General features: G+C 37.8%; 2 protein-coding genes across 3 annotated transcripts; one reads left to right on the forward strand and one right to left on the reverse strand.

The window, feature by feature from the left end:
* Positions 1–480: 480 nt before the first annotated feature.
* On the reverse strand, positions 481–4,564 carry leg1.1 (liver-enriched gene 1, tandem duplicate 1; the record flags this gene model as incomplete). Its single annotated transcript, XM_041976751.1, has 8 exons — positions 481–836; positions 941–1,037; positions 1,128–1,269; positions 3,330–3,448; positions 3,600–3,704; positions 3,800–3,873; positions 3,950–4,036; positions 4,207–4,564. Coding segments are annotated over 8 exons (1,134 nt in total), but the record flags the coding sequence as incomplete, so codon positions are not given.
* A 3,432-nt stretch (positions 4,565–7,996) lies between these two features.
* On the forward strand, positions 7,997–18,585 carry stx7l (syntaxin 7-like). Of its 2 annotated transcripts, XM_041976478.1 has the most exons (10): positions 7,997–8,084; positions 11,054–11,146; positions 11,286–11,355; positions 12,585–12,675; positions 12,785–12,922; positions 15,422–15,462; positions 15,554–15,644; positions 15,780–15,852; positions 16,750–16,832; positions 17,296–18,585. In XM_041976478.1, the coding sequence occupies exons 2-10, from the start codon at positions 11,062–11,064 to the stop codon at positions 17,389–17,391; spliced, it is 768 nt and encodes a 255-aa protein (XP_041832412.1). In that variant the 5' UTR covers positions 7,997–8,084; positions 11,054–11,061; the 3' UTR covers positions 17,392–18,585. The 2 variants fall into 2 exon arrangements, with proteins under 2 accessions (XP_041832412.1, XP_041832413.1); XM_041976479.1 differs by lacking the exon at positions 7,997–8,084 and having other exon boundaries at positions 16,750–16,837.
* Positions 18,586–18,872: the final 287 nt, after the last annotated feature.

Below are 18,872 nucleotides of genomic sequence, written 5' to 3' on the forward strand. Positions count from 1 at the left end.
TTAGCCATTATCTTTTACTTCCCCACTGGCTAGATATGGATGTTTTTGTCTATGCAGCACCTTCACTGTGAATGCATGCTAAATGAACAGAAATACTTATTTTAATATAAAAAATAATGTCTCATTGTTGAAGTTACTGGCCAGCATTTACACAATATTACCACTAGGGGGCAATATTGGACTAGAAAATTTCTCTACTGTGTTCCTAAAGAAAAGAATAGTTCTAATTTTACATTTTGGCACGCTTATTGTCTTTACAGCCATGACAAACAGATACCATCCATTTCAGATATTTCTAAAAGTCTGTAGTAGAGAGCTGTGGCAACATCACATCTTATTTGGATGCTTAATTCTAGTCAAACTGCAGTGTGGGCATACTACTCAATTATGTTATATTTATATTTTCAACACTTTTTGTGTCTTAGATATTTCAAGAGTTTTGACAAATAAAAATCATTAATTATGACATGAAAAATCGGAGCTTGTTAACCTTTTACTGGGAAACATGTTCACAAAAGTGTGACAAGAACATACACATGATAGACTACTTTAATCTGAAGCTGCATCCAGGTAATGACGGCTTTCAATTCTTTTGTATAAAAGGGAATGTCATTTTCCAGGTAAGAAAGTGACCACCATCATACTGAAGAAGTTGTGTCTCCTTATTTTCTGTTTGTGTTTATCTCAGCAGCTTGTAGTCATTCCAGTGATGATGGACAGGAAAGTGCCTGTGGCGAAGCTGGGATTCAGCAGCAGCTGTTCTAACAACTCTCTGCCTTTCTCTCGTGTGGTCACTGAGCACATGGCGCTTTTCCACATACGCACCAACGTCCCACCTGGTACATGACATGACCGTGAACATCCTGAACATCTTTCCAAATAACAGTTTTAAAGACATCAATTGTAATGCTTTTCATTTTTGTGTTTTTGTAGATCTTACCAAGGATGGTGTTCATGCTCTTTATCCAGGAAAAGACAGACAGTGAGTGATTCTCCTCTTGACTCAGATCGGCAATGTTAGGTGCCACATCACCCGCCTTAATGTCAGAGCAGATGAAAACTTTATGTAGGTACAAGTGTAATCTAAAAAAAATATAAATTAAATAAATGGTTAAAAACGTACGAACCCGTAAAATTCGGCTTGGCAGAGGGGTTAGGAACAATGTAGATTTCTCCAAGTTGGCCTGGAAATGAGCTGCAGACACATATTCAGCTGAGTTCAACCAGCTTTCGGCAAATGACAGCTCCTCAGAGGAGTAGTGGCTCTGCCTACAAGAGAGAGCAGAGGTAAAATAAAAGGTGAAATGGAATTATTCATTCATTCATTTATTCATCCTGGAGGTATCAAATATAGTCTATATACTCATAGCAAAAAGTAGCTGAAGTTTATTTCATTTAGTATATGTGAGTATAAGAATAGTAAGTATACAACAGACCATGCACTTGTAGTGTACTAGAAATTATACTAACTTTATACTTCTTCAGACTAAACTGAAACATTTTAAGTATACAAGTAGGGGTGGCATGGCTCAGTGGAGAGAGTGGTCGTCCTGCAGCTCAAGGGTTGTCAGTTTGATCCCCAGCCAGAGAGCTCATGTTGAGGTGCCCCTAAGCAAGACACTAAACCCCTAATTGCTGCTGATGGGTCGTGGTTAAACGCCTTGCATGGCAGCTTCCGCCATCAGTGTGTGAATGTGTGTGTGAATGAATAATGGATACACAATGTAAAGCGCTTTGGATGCCTTGATAAAGCGCTATATAAAATCTAATCCATAATCCACTTATCTATATACTATTATACTATATACTATACTTACTATACTATACTAGAAACATAAAAATAATGCAATTAAGCACACATTTAATTCACCATAAATCTATCAGCTCCAGCACTACATGAACATGTGAGTTTATAACAGTTTTTTTTTTTTTTTATTCTGCTAAATTAAATGTAAGCATGAGTCAATTATTTGACCTTATTCTGTATTTGGATCAAGATATATTAAGTATTAGTACTTTGTGGCAGAAAAAAGTATACGGTATACTTAAGTAAAAGTATAAGCATTAGTTTTAAAGTATAAGTTGTAGTATTAAGTCTCAGTTTTAGTATAAAATAAGTATACTTGTAGTACATTTGAATGAATTATATTTTTCTGAGGGTACCCTCTGTTTTTACAGTAAACACAAAACTAAGGAAATAGCGCTCTGCTAACAGTTTCATAGAAGCAATGTTTCTGAAACATTCTTGGAAAACAGGGTCTATATTTGTTTATTATACTATGAGATAGTCATTTAGTCATTTCCCAACCTATAAGCTAGGCTAACTAGCTGTGGGTAGCTGCAGGTAGCAGCTAGTAACTAACTGGAGCTGCTCCAGGCAGACAGAGATACTCAGACGTCTAAAAAACTTCACCCATCAGACTTCATCAGACTCTGCAATACTAAGAAAAAATCCAGAAACAAGACCAATATCGTCATCTAAATTTTTTTAGTTCCCAGTTAGCATGTTAAATGCAAAAGAATACTATTCTAATGCATAGAAGTACTGTAAGAAGGACAGAAAAACTATGATTTGTTTGGTGGAGGGTATCTTGGATCTGGACACCATGCAAACATTGAGTCAAACATGAACTCCTCTGTACACTAAAGTATTCTAGAGTCAAATGCAAGGCAATCTGTCAAATAGCTAAAGCTTGGCTGAAGCTGAGTCAGCAGCAGGACAATGATCCCAAATACAGCAGCAAATCAACAACAGAATGTCTGAAAGAGAAAAGAATCAAGATATTGTGATGATGCAAAGTCCAGACGTCAGCTTGAGCAAAAAGGAAAAATGCTGAGGTGGGACCTTGAAGAAGTACTTCAAACAAATGTGCTGAAACAAATGTCTGCAAACTTCAATGAACTGAAGCACCCTTTTAAAGAAAAATGGGCCAATATTCCTCCACGATGTGAGGCAGATAATGTCACACAGAGCACAATTACTTCAAGTTGTTGCTACCAAAGGTTGTTCTACAAGCAACTGAATTCTGCTTCTGCATTTTGATTTTGTTTTTGTCAAATAAAACATAGCATAGTGTAATATAATGTTTTTGTTCAACTGTGTATGTATTTAAACTTAAGACTTGGCAGCAGATTTTTTTTTATATCCTGACATGTAAAACCTCATAATTCACATAGTATTTTCTCAGTTTATCTGGCCGTAGATCAGAGCTACTCAATTCAGTCCCATGAGGGTTGCATACAGGTGTGTTGGAGCATGGAAACATTGAAAACCTGCAGGGCTGCAGCCCTGGTGGGACCGAAATGAGTAGCCCTGCCATTGATAGTACCTGGCATTGCATGCTGCAGAGGCATAAGTTGAAGCCATTTGAGCTTCCCAATAGGTACCAAGGAGAGCGTCTTTCTTCTCGTTCTCCGGCACAATATCCAGAGTGGAAGCCTTGAGAGCCTTAAAGGACACACACGGGCCAATGGAAATAAATTGCAGAGTTCAAGTATTGCATTATTATCAAGATAAGAGAAGTAGACAAGACAGAGTAAAATAACTATGGGGTTTAATTTTTATTATGTGTAGACCAGTTCCAGTGTATTTCTGATACCAGGAAAAAGGCATCCCACTTTGACATGGCATCAGGGTAGCGAGTTGAACAGTCAGCATAGGTCGTACAATAGTCCTCTACACCTGCAGGCGCCTGCAGCTGGACCTGGTAATGTAATGGTCCCCATTATAGTCTTCATCATTATCATTAAAATTGTGACAATTCATTTTTGTGTGATGACAAGAGAGCAGCACACGTACCTGGACCCCCTCTCCCATGAAGCCGCTTTGTGCAGCAGACAGGAAGGGAAGTGCAGAGGTGAAATAGTTTACACCTTGTAGAAACAAAGAGGTGGTTAGTAATCTCTGCCTGTGTATCTAAATATTTATATGTTACTTTGTCGTACTTACAGCTCCACCAGCTCTGAGGTGAGATGCACATAGTGTCTCCTGTTTGCAGACCACAGGTTGTTGCACCGGTTGGGTCAGCAAGACGCCCTGTAGACCATATACTGATCATGGATGGATGTTGACTTGCTTTGGTTGCTCATGGTGTTAAGATTTTATGTTTAGTTTGTTTGGGGTTATAAAGTATGAGCATGATTGACTCAGTCTGCAACTGTTTTGTTTTTAGGAAGCAGTATTGTGGATTAAAATAATAACAATACCTGAAGTTAGCATCCATCCAAGCTGCAGTGGCAGCCCCCACAGTGGACTGTCTGTAGGGCCCGTCCCCATGGATCCCATGTAAGGATCTGTAGAAGCTATGAGGAGCCGGTAAAGACTCATGCGATTAAGAAAATGCCAGGGATCAGGAGTCAGAATTCCATTTTGCGATGGCAATGCAGACACTTCAGCAGCTGTTTGTGCCCAAAGGATAGGCATGCCATTGTCCAGAATCACAGCAGTGTGGCTTAGAGACACTGCACATGCCAGGATGAGGCCAAAGACCGCCGGACGCAACATGACTGAGGGTGATCGAGTCGAGTCTACAGCCTGGACTGAGAGCTGTTTGAAATGTGGGGTTTATGTACCCTTTTTGTTTGCACTAACATGTTTTGACCACCGCAGACCACCACACACACACATACATTAACGTTAAAACCCATGTGACGCACAGTCTTATTGACCTTCCTTGACAGAAAGATAAGAGAATCTGTGTACATAAAGCTCAATACTGTCCAAAAGCTCAGAGAATAGAGCAAAGTACAATTACTTATCAAAAAAAAAAAAAAAAAAATGTATTGTGTCTTTTGAGTATTATGAACTGCAACTGAAAAGGTGTGAAGATGTTAGTCCTCCATATTAAGTAGACAACAATAAAATAAAATGATATATAGCACATTTTAAACAACCTAGTTAAACAAAGTGCTGTGCAACATAATGTACTAAATAATCAGAGATGGATTGAAAGGACAATGAGTTCAAATGAGAAATAATGATAAAAAAATTTTAGGTTTAGGTTTATTCAGTCATCAGTTATCTGCCATAATACAAAGCAGAAATACAAACAATGAGGCTGATTTTATATCAACCAACTATGAATTCTACTGAGACTGAATCTGCTGAGGCAGAAGCTAAATGCTTATGTGCTTCGCCTACAATTAAATTAAATATCAGTTTTATTTTACCACTCAAACATCAAAAATAAAAGAGAGAAAATCATTCTTGCTTGTATCCCCCAAAAGATGCTTGCAAACTAATGTGTTGAAAGCCATTAGTGAATGGCACAACTTTAAATGCATTCCATAATTTTACCCCAATAACAGAAATAAATCTTTTTATACAATAAACAGCTTTTTGTACAGTAAACATACAAACACCCCTATTATCATACCTGCTTTCCCTTGCTGAAAAGAAGCTTTGAACAAAGTCTGGGAGGGATCTTTGATTGATTCAGAAAATTATTGCACAGTTTTGTAAAAAAACAAAATTTGAATTTTATAACATGAGAATTGAGAAACAGTAGAGTCATATGTGCAAAATGATCAGCTTTATGAATGATTAATTTCTGCAGTACAATGGTTGGATTAGATGTTGTTTTGAAAGTGGATCCCCACAGCGCCACACAGTAAGACTGCTAAGGTTACAAATTGAACAAAAAATTATATAAAGTGCTGTATAATTTAAAACTTCCTGAATTATATAAAGAATGCCTTTATATTTAGTAAGTTTACCTTTAATATAATCAACATGCCTTAAAAACAGGCAAACAGTTTTTAAGATATGGTCTATCTTTAAAAGGGGAGCCATGGGAGAAATGCAAGAATGGGGATGATGCTTTGTCTTTTTGTAATACCAGTTAGTGGTATGGCTGCTGGGTTTTGTACTAGCTGGAGACTGAATAAAAAAACTCAACAAAAACCAAGAAATGCATGTGTTTAAAAAATCTATTATTTTAGACTGGCTGATTTTTTTTTTTATAAGGGCATACAGTGGATTTTTTCCTGATAAGTTATTTGAAGGTTTTTAAAAATCCTGGTAGAAATAAGCCAGAGTTTGTACCACCAGTAAGTGGAATCCAATGCAGTGATTGTTTGGCGAAACTGTGTGAACTTTGATGTGCCAACATTGCATCTGACTGGGCTTGCGCAGGACAGCATATCTTCTGTGGCATGATGTAACAAAATGTTATTTGATTAGTTAGGACAGTAAGTACTGCCATGAAAATAGATATCCAGCGTCTGTGTCAAGGATAACATCTTCAGTGTGTAAAATAGAGTAGTACTTTTATATTGCAGACATGCATTCAAATGAAAGTTGATTTTTTAAAATTATGTATCTAACTGAGATGGTTATTACCTAAAGTCCCAGTGTATGTATGTAGTGCTTTTACTCTATAAGAATCCATCATAGTTTCATCACAGTTTCCATTTGTCATAGTTATGCATGTAAAAACATTTTCTGTAAAATGCAATATTTTTCTTTTTAATATTCAGACGCATTAATTAAGGGATTAGAAAGCAGAGAAAACAAATTAAACACAAAAATCAAAATACTCTTTTTTTTCTAGATTTTAGTCTGATTTGAGGATTTTACGTGTAAAGTCTGTGTCTGAAAAGTTGGGTTTTAACATTAATGAAAACAGCTGCAGTGGTTTGCACCTCATTAAATCCATAATTTATATAGAATAAAAATAAAATATCAATATCAAATCTTGAAACCCAAACATTTTATTTTTCTTAAAAAAGAGGAAATAATAAATAAAAAAAGAAAACAAATCTAACATTAATTTTATGTCCCTAACACACTTAATTTTATTTATTTATTTTTTACTTTTCCTATAACAATATTAAAAGGGAGTGAAACAGAACTCTTGCTCTATTTAGCTGTGTTGTGGTTTGGGATCATCTTGCTCAAATAAGCCAGAATTACCCTAAAACATATGTTGAGTCGTTACATACAAAAATGTTGAACTAGGTGTCAAAATCTGTCAAGCAGAAACATTTCTTTGTAGTATTTTCCTGTTATGTCTCCTAAATTGAACAACTGCTCTCAGCTGACCCTCAGCTTTCAGTAAATCCAATAGCAGTGTTTTCCTCTGCCTGGAGGTGGAAGGTGTACGACCAGCATCCACATACAAATAGCTGTCCAAGTAGCCATGGATGCAGGATGCAATGAGATCACAGCAGAGTCCTGCAGAGATTCTCTGCTTGAGGAAATACTTTTCTTGCTGCATCGCAGGGGATATTATCCGATGTGACGTCTATGAAAATATGTGACCAGACAGACAGGAACGTCTTGATGCACCGGAGCGATTTAGGATCTTCAGTAACATACAGTAGAGTAATATGTACTGTATGTACATATAATGTACTGTAATGTTAGTATACTGTTTACAGTTGTGCACCACTCTACCAAGGGTTACTGTAATACTTTACGTTTGTTGTAGCTATATAAGTGAATGAAGTGTATGCTTTTTTGCATAATGCTGTAAGATGGCAAACACTGTATGAAGTGAAAATGTGAAAACATGTATTCTGTGTCATGTATTCAGTTACACTACTAACAACAGAAACGTGTAACTTTACCACAGTTTTCAAATGGCTGTACATCTAGTGTGTAGTGCTGTTTGGGGCATTTTCAGCTAGTGTCTCAGAGATCTGACTTTTTGTATTCAAAAACACTTACAGATTAGATTCATAATGACAACATGACTAAGCCATTCGAGTACCTAGTTCGTACTCAATGGTAACAGGACTTTTTTATTTTGATGGCTCTGACAGAGGAATGAACTATCTATTTTTTAGCAAGTGCCACGCTTTTGCAGGTTTTCCACAAGGTTCTGCAGAGTGTGCTAATTGCTTTGAGAAATGCACTGTTGTGCAAATGTTAACTCTGATGTGAGAAATGCACCAAAGTAACAGAGAAACTGTAATGATCGTTTTTGTCATGATGTTTGCATTGGGGTTTATGTTGCCTCCTATGGCCGTTTGCTACATTTTGACTCTTACCGGTGATTTTGCTCTGTGAGCAGCAGACATCATGTGACGGGGGAGTGGCTGCAAAATCAGGAAACACACCACCGCCGCAAGTCTCACGAAAGGTAAAGTGAAAACTTTTCCACAACTGTGCCCGACATTTGGCAGCAATGACAGTACCCACAAATTAGGACGAGAAACGTGATTTAACGGTGCTGTTTCGTACTTTCTAACCATCTAAATAAGTTGTTTTTACGGAAAACGAGTGGTAAATATCTTCAGATGTGTACTGCGACTTTAGTTGCATCTCCCGTGACTTTCGTAATCTCTACATGTTCGAGTAAACAAAGAAAATTTCACATGAAAACGGCTTTAAACTAAAAGAAAAACTGTTTTATAAGTTATTTAAATACGACTAGTTTCCTGTTATTAAACGATTTCCGTGATTCCAGCGTTGTGCTTTCTGACAAAGACGCAACTATTAAAAACACAGGGACAAAACATTACGTTAACAAGGGTGAAACTCGTTTATATTATTAAAGAAATTCAAGAAAACTCAACTTCAGAATTTGAACATGTCTTTGCACATAATTATTTGCATACTGGCAGTAGTTTCAGTCTTCTTGAGTCACAGGAAGTCTGCATGACTGGCCTGCAGCAATCACTCCTGACCCAACCCTGCTACAACTCAGGCAAGACAGAGCTGAAGCACATTTGCTTTCAGCAGGTTTTAATACACTTTAACCTCATGCTGCAAATTATCACAAAGTTTTTTGGAGTTTATAATCATATTAAATATGAAAAGTGCTTGTCCAGCCTTTTCACATACATTATGTTGACTACCTAGGACGAACTATACTTTTAATCCCCATTTAAAGCCCATGTATACAGAGCAAATAACAGAACTTGACCTGGAGAACATCATTCACTAGCTTTGGGGTGAGCTTTGTTCCATATCAAGCTATACTGCCTGTTTTGGGGGAAATTAGTTCAGTTTGACCATAAGATTCAATTCAGTACAAGTCAATTCAAAGCCTTTATTGTCATTACACATAGTAGTGCAGTGAGATTGCTAGGCACCCCGATTACATTACACACACAAAGACAATGGCATAACACACATTGAGTATATTGGAAATTATATATCAAAATAAATTAAAACAGATAATAATAAAATAAGTAAATAAATAAAAACTACATGAAAGTGACTAGTGTTGAAATGACTGATGTGTTCTAATAAGGTGCAAAGGATCATGAGTTGGTTATTTTTCGTTCAGTAGGCAACAGTATCAAGAGGATTATACCAGTGATGCACCTCCCAAGGGAGAAGACATTTACACTCCTTGCTTTAACTCTTCTGTGATGCAAGAGGAAAATATGCAAAGCTAGTGAATACTTTTTTTAGTAATGAAGGTTAAAATGTTTTTTTTTTTAACTTGTCCTGTCCAGCATCATAGCAAGCAAAATGATAATCTGGTTGCTGTATCGTGCTGAACAAATTTGCTCTGCCAAGGGGAGGCCTATAGGTAAGGCTCCTCTTGATAGTCTGATTCATTTATTAATTTATTTACTTTGAATCATGGAATCTATGTAATCTTGCTGGACCTGACCGGAGGGGACAGAAAAAGATGGAAAATAGCGAAAAGAGCAAAAGGGAAAGAAGAAAGGAGACAAACAGATCACAGACAGAAGGAAACGACCCTTCAATCCACACCATCACCAGACAAACTGTTACACCTGTACATGAACACACCAGAAAATTTCCTACAACTTTTACAAAAGCAGAAACACACACACACAGAAAAAACAGGGCTGCCAGTCATTAAGAGTTTTTAAATAATAACCAAATCAAAAAGACATAACAGCGACCAGATACTAACTCACAGGAAAAATACAAAAAAAAAAAAAAAATTAATAATTATCTCTTAGTATTAAAACCCACTAGACAACTCAGTGACTGTGTCAGCATGCAGAGCATGAGAAACAAGGAGTGATCAGTGATGAAGAGTGGTGAGTGAGATCATGCAAATGTGACCACGCCTCCACAGAGGCCAGAGGCAGACCAGGGCCTGTGCCGGGCCCTCAGCAGCAGCCCCGGAGCACCAACCCAAGCCACCCCACCACAAAGACAACTCCAGCCCCACCCGAAGGGCGGCAGAGGAGAGCCCCAGCAAGAGCCCCCCACGGTCCCGGGGCACAGGCCCCAGTGGGCCAAGATCAGCAGCCGCTGGCCCCGCCAGGGACCGGCCACCCAGGGCAGCCCAAGCGAAGGGCCCAGGGCCCCAGGAGCCCAGAGACGGCCGCCCCACCCCCCAAAGGCAGAGGGCCCGCAACATGCCTAGGAGGACCAGGCCCCCCCAGACAGCCACCCGGCATAGGCCAGCACACACCCCGATGTTCCAGCCGCACACCCCGGGAACCAGGGTGCTATCGGCCCCCTCCCCCCCACTCCCCACCTACTTCAATCTGCACCGAAGGTTGACATGTTGGTCACACACACCTTTCTTAAAGACACATTTTTTAAGAAAGTGACTCGGTGGTGAAATACAATCCCCAATCACACCCATAAATTGCCTTTTTTCTTCTATTACATTGATCAGTCACAGCATTGAAAGCAGCACGGTTAATATTGTATAGGATCTCTGCATGCTAGAAAAAACAAAAACATCTCAGTCTCACTTTGACATGTTATTGGGACTTTTTAGCTCATCCTAGTGATGTTTTTTTGGATTCATATCAGTGAAATTTAAAGGATGTTGCTGAAGATATTCATTGGAGTATTGGATTATAAACAGTGCACCATCTGTGCAAGGAGCCCATCGCTGAATACGTAATGCAGCCTGTATCCCAAGTATTAGCTTGTAATAAAGCAGCCACAAATTGAGGCATAGCTGCTAAAATTTCAATAACACACTGGATTTTTTTGTAAACTTGCAGCATATGGACAATACACCCTCACAGATGGTTTAAGTCTGGATGCCAAAAGGCATTTTCACATGTCAGTCATGAGAGCAGTGAGCTAACCGCAGTAACTGGTAATTAGATGTCAGCGTGACTCATAAATAACCTGTTATGGTATTGTATGCCCTCCCAGCTCTCATCATGGCCTACCAGGCTGGGAATCCAGAGGAGCCCAGTGTTTTGGTCCAGAACATCAGTTCCAATATCCAGAGGATCACACTGCTCAGTAATGCACACATAAACACACATTAATTGTCATGAGCTTTAATTTTATGATGACACTCTTTTCACTTACTACAGCACCTGAATCATGACAGAAAGATGATTCGACAAAATAATTTGTTTTTCACCTTCTTCTCTCTAAGCCTCCGAGCTGCAAAGGGGAGTGAATTTGTTGGGAACGGAGCAGGACAGCAGCCAGCTAAGACAGACACTGTGAGTTATAAAGACTTGGTTGTAATTTCATGCCTGTTCTGGTTTGATAGTTTGAGTCATGTGATAAAGACAATAAACTCTTTTTCAGTTGTTAGGTTTTATGTATCAGGACATATAAAAGATAGCCTGTTTACCAGATATTAAAATGAGGTAAATACAACCTCTGATGGGCAATGATACATGAAATATTTGGCAGTTAGCTGGTTGTAGAGTGAGTTAACACAATTACAAGGAGGAAAGACATCAGTAACGATGAAGCAATTGCTGCTCATCAATGTGGGAAAGGTTAAGATGCCATTTCCAAGATATATTATTTGCAAATGGAGAACATTCAAGATGCTTGGCAGTCTTACCTGGAGAGGATGTCCCAGCAATTTTGCTCCAAGGTCAGACTGCTCAATGATTAGCAAAAATTCAAAACACCCCAAAAACTGCATCTCAGATTCTGGAGGGAAAAAACTGAACTTAAAAATTGAAACAGGCCTTTCTACAAGAACACGACAAGCACAGCTTAGGTTTGCAAAGTTGCACCTAAACAAACCACAAGACAGATGAGACCAAGGCCTGCTGGTTGTGCCTCGTATGAGGCGACAGAGACTTCTCTGCATTTGTTTCAGGATTCTCTCCCCTTTAGTTTGAGGTCTGCAGACTCCTTGGAGCATTTAAAACAGCAACTAAAAACACATCTTTTTACAACTGCTTTTACCTATTTTGTCATACTGTTTATTATTTGTAGGTTTGTCTTCTGTACAGCACTTTGTGATCTTTATCTTGAAAGGTGCTATATAAATAAAGTTTTAACTATGTACATATGTACTAAAATGGACAGCACCACGTGGAGTAAAAAACAAACACAACATGTCAGCATTCCTTCACCATCTGAGAAACTGAAAGCATAATGCAGAGAATGACTCTTTATGTTAATGCTGTTTTTACACACACTGCTTCTACATTTTGGCTTAATTTTTGTTTGGTTTGGCTTAGTTTTATATAAATAATAAAATCTCTTACGTTCTTGTTCGTATCAAGTTTTATTGACTTCATTTTAAAACCCACTAAGTACATGATTTTTTATTTTTATATGTCCTGGCATGTTTGAATTGAATTGAAATAGGGTATACTCTTTTTTTTTTCATATTGTGGCTGACTCTTCTCGGCTCTCTGCTCAATAATGTCACGCCAATAAGTGTTTATTCTAAGAGAATGAAGCATTTTTATATGGTCAACAGGCAACAGAAACAGCAGGAAGGCAACCATTTGGCGAAGGTCACTGACAAGCTGATGAAGGCGTTCAGTGCTCTTCCGTGTGGCCCTGATCAGGTACCAAGCTCTTTAATTCTTCCTCAGCTGCAGCGTTATCCCCATTAGATACCACACCAAAGTCTCCATCTGAATTCTCTGATCATATTTCTTTCTGCATTTGTTTTAGCGGCAAAGGAAGCTACAGAAAGAGCGTCTGCTGAATGACTTCTCCGCTGCACTGAACACCTTCCAGAGGACACAACGGCAGGCAGCTCAAAAAGAGAGGGAGTTTGTAGCCAGGGTACGAGCCAGCTCCAGAGTGTCGGTGAGTAACTGCACCTACAACCTCACGGTGAAATAGTTACCCGTAAAGCTACGAGATCAGCAGAGCAGCAGTTACGCAACAATGAGATGCCAGTAAGGAAGCTATTATGATGTAGGATTGTATTTCCTCAAGTCATCACATTGATTTAGACAGAAGAACAAGTTAACTTTTATCTAGTTGTTCATAGAATTACATTTGAATTAGATTCACTTAAAGTAGTGTACTGTTACAAATGGGGCTAGTAGCAGCATTTTAGCTGCCTAAAAAGATCTATATCAGTTCACATGCATGTTATATTTAGCGTGTTTTCCTCTCTTGACTTTACCACGAAACAGCCCTTTCAAATGGGGAACTGAAGCTGTTATATTCATCTGAGACTTTATCAAAGCCTGCAGACAAGAGCAGGGTTTTTAACTTGTGGAACCCATGTGTAAAACTACATCGAGTTTTATTTGTATGACTTTATGGCGCAAGTATGCTAGATACTTTTCAAAGCAGCAAAATGAAATGAAGGAATCAAAATGTTTCATGCACTTTGCTAATTCAGTGCAGTGGGAACAAATATGTAACATAAGCAAATGCAGGATTATGAACAGTTCAACAAAGCGAGGATTAAGGTTTGCTGATCTTCTCCTCTCAGTAACAGTTTCTAATGAACTAATCAGTTCAATTAAAAGTAACTTAGCACCTGTATGTTTAGTTACAGACATGCAAAAATAAAGCAGCATTTAATTCACCATTTCTCACAGCAAAATTAAATTTTATATTTTATAATTTACTGTCTAATGTTCTTCTGCTCCAGGACTGTGCAAAAGTCTTAAAGTCTTCATATCTTTATATTTTGCTTCAGATACTTTTTTTTTTTTTTTATCTTTTAACGCCCTGTTGAGCAATAGTTCTCCAAGCTTTCTGAAAGTCTGTCAAAATTGCTAAAGGTGCCAAAATATTGACTTTCAAGCTCATTAGATGTGTACACATTCTGTTTTTGCCTTTATAAACGGTCTTTCCATTGCATTTTACTTTCACAAATTACCTTCATATATTTCCTCACTTTGTTTACAAGTTCTCTCTTTGGACTGCCTGTTTTTTTCTGCCTCTGCATCGTCATCCTCAGCTTCTATCTCCAAACACACCCACCATCTCTTTTCTGCAAAACCAACCCAGTCTCTCCTACCTGACCTGAACCTCTCAGCCTGAGCTGTCCTTTGGATAAACTCATTAGCATTCATGCTATCTCAGTTAGCAGAGGCTATACTTCAAACAAATGATGATCAACATTCGACTTTCAGTGCAGCAGCAAATGTTTTTTTTAAAAAAAAACTGAATCTATTCAAAAGGACAGAGTGCAAGCAGAGCTGATAAAGAAGTGCAAACTCATTCAAAACTATCTTAATCACTCTTAGTGTTACGTCGATCATCACCCTGCCTGCTCTCGTTTTCTCTTCTTTACCCACTTCTGCACTTTCCCTCTTCATTATTTTGCTGTTCATCCTTTCTGCACTTGTACTTCATGTTGCTCCTTCATTCCTCTTCCCTTTCGAACATAACCTTCACCTATTTTTTCCCTCGTCAGCCTCCATCCTACTCTGACTCCAGATTACATAATCGTCTGTGCAAAACCAAAGTCATTGTGGTTGTTACAACGATTTATTATAAATTACTGTTATTAAAAATAATCATGAGTAAAAGGCTGATATTGTGTTAATAATGTACATTATAATATCAGAATTTGATCGTAGCAGATTGGAGTTGATGTACAATTTTTAATTTATTTTAAGTGACCAAAAAATTGATTGAATTAGACTGATAGCAATATTTTCGAAGTTTCTTTGTAACTGATATCACAATCATATCTTTATTGTGACTTTTTTGGCCATAGTATGAAAATCTGATATCATAATATCCCTTATTTAAAATGTTTACTCTATAAAACAAGATACAAGACTTTCTTTAACCTGCAATAACTTCTTTCACTTCCCCAAACTCCAAGTTTTTGAGTCATACATGCAGCTCTTTGAACTTTGTTCTGCCATTGTTTGGATAGAAAATCTACTGAAAAAGTACCTTTTTAAAATTTTTACTGTAAAATGTAGAAAAAAATACACGTGGGCCTTCTCACATATTTAACAGTGTATTCCAGTTCCATTGTTAGATCTGTATGTACGTGGATCTCTCACATTACTGTTTCAGATGCAGATTCCTGCTTTGGCAACTCTGTTTCCTCTCTGCTTATCTCACCACACAGAAAGTATCTGTACCTACTGTGTTCTTTCTAATAAGCAGGAATGTAACTTACTGCTTTAAATGGCTTCAAAAGGAACATTTCATATTGTACTTGTTCTCTATAACTGGGCTTACATTTTGACTTAGCCCCTTCGCTGACACAAAATTATGTTATTATAACATTTGCTGAATAATTACTGCATCTAAATGGGAGAAAATTACACTTTCTGTGGTAAATCTAACAAAATGACACATATATTTTCATGTCTTCTGCAGGGAGGCCAGCCTGAAGACAACTTTGGAAATGTACCTCAAAAGTAAGTCTGCTGTTTGTGATCATTATCTTCCCATCTAGTCTCATAATAGCTGCTGCTTTTAAGTGTATTTTTGCTGCATGTGTTCATGCAGTTATTCCCAGGTGCAGGCTCAAACTGAAGCCATCACAGAAGAAGACCTGAGGCAGATCCATGAGAGGGAGTCATCTATATTACAGCTGGAGGTATAAATCAGACTGAAATGCTCTGATCTTGAACTTTCACGTTACTTATCAGCATTTTGTATCGATATTTCAGTCAGAAACATCAGTGACACTTTCTACACCTTTATCTGAATCTTTTTATGTTCTTGGATTTAGTCTGACATCACAGACATTAATGACATCTTCAAAGACCTGGGCATGATGGTCCATGAGCAGGGGGACATGATAGGTGAGCATCAGTCGTCTACACACAAAGCATGTCATCTTTGTGTGTTTTAGTCTTCTTCTACAGCTTTGGTACCAGTAAGTCTCAACACACAAGTTCATTAGGGAGAAAAATGCACATTCCTGGCAACAAGAAGCGCTACCATGGTTGTTGTCCATGTTAGTGTAACTTAAAAGAAATATTATTAAATAAATAAAATTACACTGACCTTTTCACTTAGTATCTAATTAGATGCTAATGAGTGCTATATCAATACCATTGCCACCTCTATTTGACAAGTTTACACAGCACGGCCGCATACAGCCACCTCCCTTTCAGCATACGTAACACTGTTTTTATTGTTTGAAGAGCTTCTGACCACTTAGTTGCATTTTGTTAATATTTATGAAAGCAGGAGCAACAGTTTTTCACAACGTCTTTTACCAGTGTGAGTTAAATTTTGCCCCATGAATAAAACAAAAAAAACAAACAAAAAAAAAAAAGACCGGCGAGCTTGTGCTAGCCTGTTATATACTTAAAACTGAGCAAGTTTTAGTCTGCTGTTGTCATGGCAGTAAACAGCTTCACCCTACTGTTTAAAGGTTAGTTTTAGACCTTCCTGAAAGCTATCTTGATTTTAATGAGCAGCTATTAAAATTTTACAGAGGCGCCATTAATGTTTCCACCCATCAAGAGGTACATTACAGTATTTCATGTAATGTAATAAACCAGGATGACAGGAATAGTGGTAATAAGACGTAGTTGTAGTTGGTCTGTAAGTGCAGCTTAAGATCTGCCTCATCTACAGTGATCCTGACCAGGTTTTTAGCTCTGATTGGGTCTTTACTTGTTCAGGACTCTGATCGTTGAGCTGTAATCTAATTTTTAAAGTAATTTGTGTATTTCTTGTGTGCTTTGCAGACAGTATAGAAGCCAATGTGGAGAATGCAGACGGTAATGTCCAGAGTGCCACGCAGCAGCTGGCACGAGCTGCAGACTACCAGGTAAGGTGTGTTATAACTGGGAAGATGGACACAACTGAGAGGCCTTTTTTTTCTTTAAGCACTTTGACATTACTGCAATATATAAAGTGCTATACAAATAAAATGTATTATTATTATCAAAAGTGTAAATGTTAGAGAAGGTGGTTTAGCAGAATAGGATAGCAGTTTAATAAAGCCTGGTCCTTGGAGGGCATCTCTTTAAAAGCAGAATGTGTGGATGACTCTCCCTACACACAGACTTGATGTAAATAAGCCATTAGTCAGCTCGCTTTCATAAATTAGGGTGAAAATAAAAGAAAACTCTTCTACGTAGTGTGAACTTATTCATGCTGCAACTGTGACTTCAAAACATCACCTAGTTTAAGTAAAACATTTCCTCAATCCATTTGATGTCAGGGGGGGATCTTATATTTATCTTTTGCTACTCTTTTAAACACTTTGTCCTTTTTGTCTCCATCTTTAGAGGAGCTCCCGGAAGAAGATGTGTATTCTTATGATCATATTGGCTGTAGCTGCTGTTGTAGTAGGACTTATCATCTGGGGTGCAACCAAAAATTAAGTCCTTCCTCCTCTTCTCTTCTGTTCCTGTTTCAACATCAGCTTGCAAAAAGCATTAAAACACGATCCTTGTACTTTCCTTTGACTGCTCTTATGGAGATATCATTGAGGTTGTCTGTCTTTGATTTGATTTTTTTTAAGATGAAGTAGTCCTCACTGATGGAATTGAACATTCCTTTACTGTGAAGCAAAGCAAGCGCTGTTAGCTTAATTGATGCAATTGGATTTAACTGAATTATTATGTCTTTATTTTTAAGAGCCAATATTTATTGCTGCACCTGTTTGCCAAATTAAAGAGTAAACACAAGTGGGGCGATGCTGTGTCAGCTTGCACCATTAAGCAAAGTCCAGAGTCTCTCCATTGGTCCAGAAATATACAGCACAGATAATGTTTTCATCTGTGCTGTGAGGCAGCAAGTAAGTGGAGAAAGGTGCTTCTGCTGCTTCCTATTATCAGATTTGATATGGAAAACAACAAGTTTAGACAAGTGCATTATGTAAATTGAGTACAAACTAACAAAAGCCGACTCTGGTCCATGGTACAATGTCACCAGACCACAGTTGTCTTACTAGAGTGCAGCTCTCCAAAACAACCTTTTTAGCCTTTATCTTTTGTTTTTTAAGTAATCATTAATTACCATAATCACTAACTAGAATTTTAAATTTATATTTAAATCGATGTAAGAAAATGATCTGACACCCTTCTCTTCAGTCCTGTGATTAGCACTCCAAGTTACACTCCATGGTAGGTGGTGAATTTCTTCCAACTTAAAAGTTTTTATTAATATCTTGTCACACAAAAATTGTAAGTCCAAGATGCTCAGCAGTGAGTGGAGGTGAGGGTCAGCTGATTCTTGGAACTGTTGTGTGTTTTAAGGTGTTCTTTCATCACATTTTCATTCTGTTTTCTGGTTCAGAACTTATTACAGGTTCTCACTCGTGTTAAGACGTCTGATCAGTAGAATTAGGTGAGCATTTTGTGTGATGATTTGTGAGAGGGGATTTTTGTCATTTTTGTTGATGATTTAAGAACTGAAACCAAAGCCAACCAGTACAAATTAGTCATTTATGTACAAAGTATCATAAGTTAAGGTAAACACTAAAACTATTTGGCCTTAATGTAAAATTTTGATCTCATGTTTTCAATATTGAAATTATTTGTCTCAGTTTTGTTGAATAAATTACTGCACAGAAAGTGAGAAGAGTGCTTCTTTAATTAATAAAAAAAATAATATATTTTTTTATGGAACTAAAGATTTAGTGCCGTAAGTATATTGTCGCTCTGCCAATGTCTAAAATCGACTGTTTTTCATTTATTTATTTTGTTCAGGTAGCGCGGTGCAAGTCTTTATCCTTGCATACATCCATCTGTAAATCAAACCACGTCTGTTTTACCCCAGCCTGAACCAACAGTGGCTGACAGCCAAGTCAAAAAAGATGAGGCTCGAATCTCATTCTCTTGCCTAAAATTCTGCAGAAGGC

The sequence above is a fragment of the Melanotaenia boesemani genome, chromosome 22, assembly GCF_017639745.1.
Source record: "Melanotaenia boesemani isolate fMelBoe1 chromosome 22, fMelBoe1.pri, whole genome shotgun sequence".
Classification (NCBI taxonomy): domain Eukaryota; kingdom Metazoa; phylum Chordata; class Actinopteri; order Atheriniformes; family Melanotaeniidae; genus Melanotaenia; species Melanotaenia boesemani.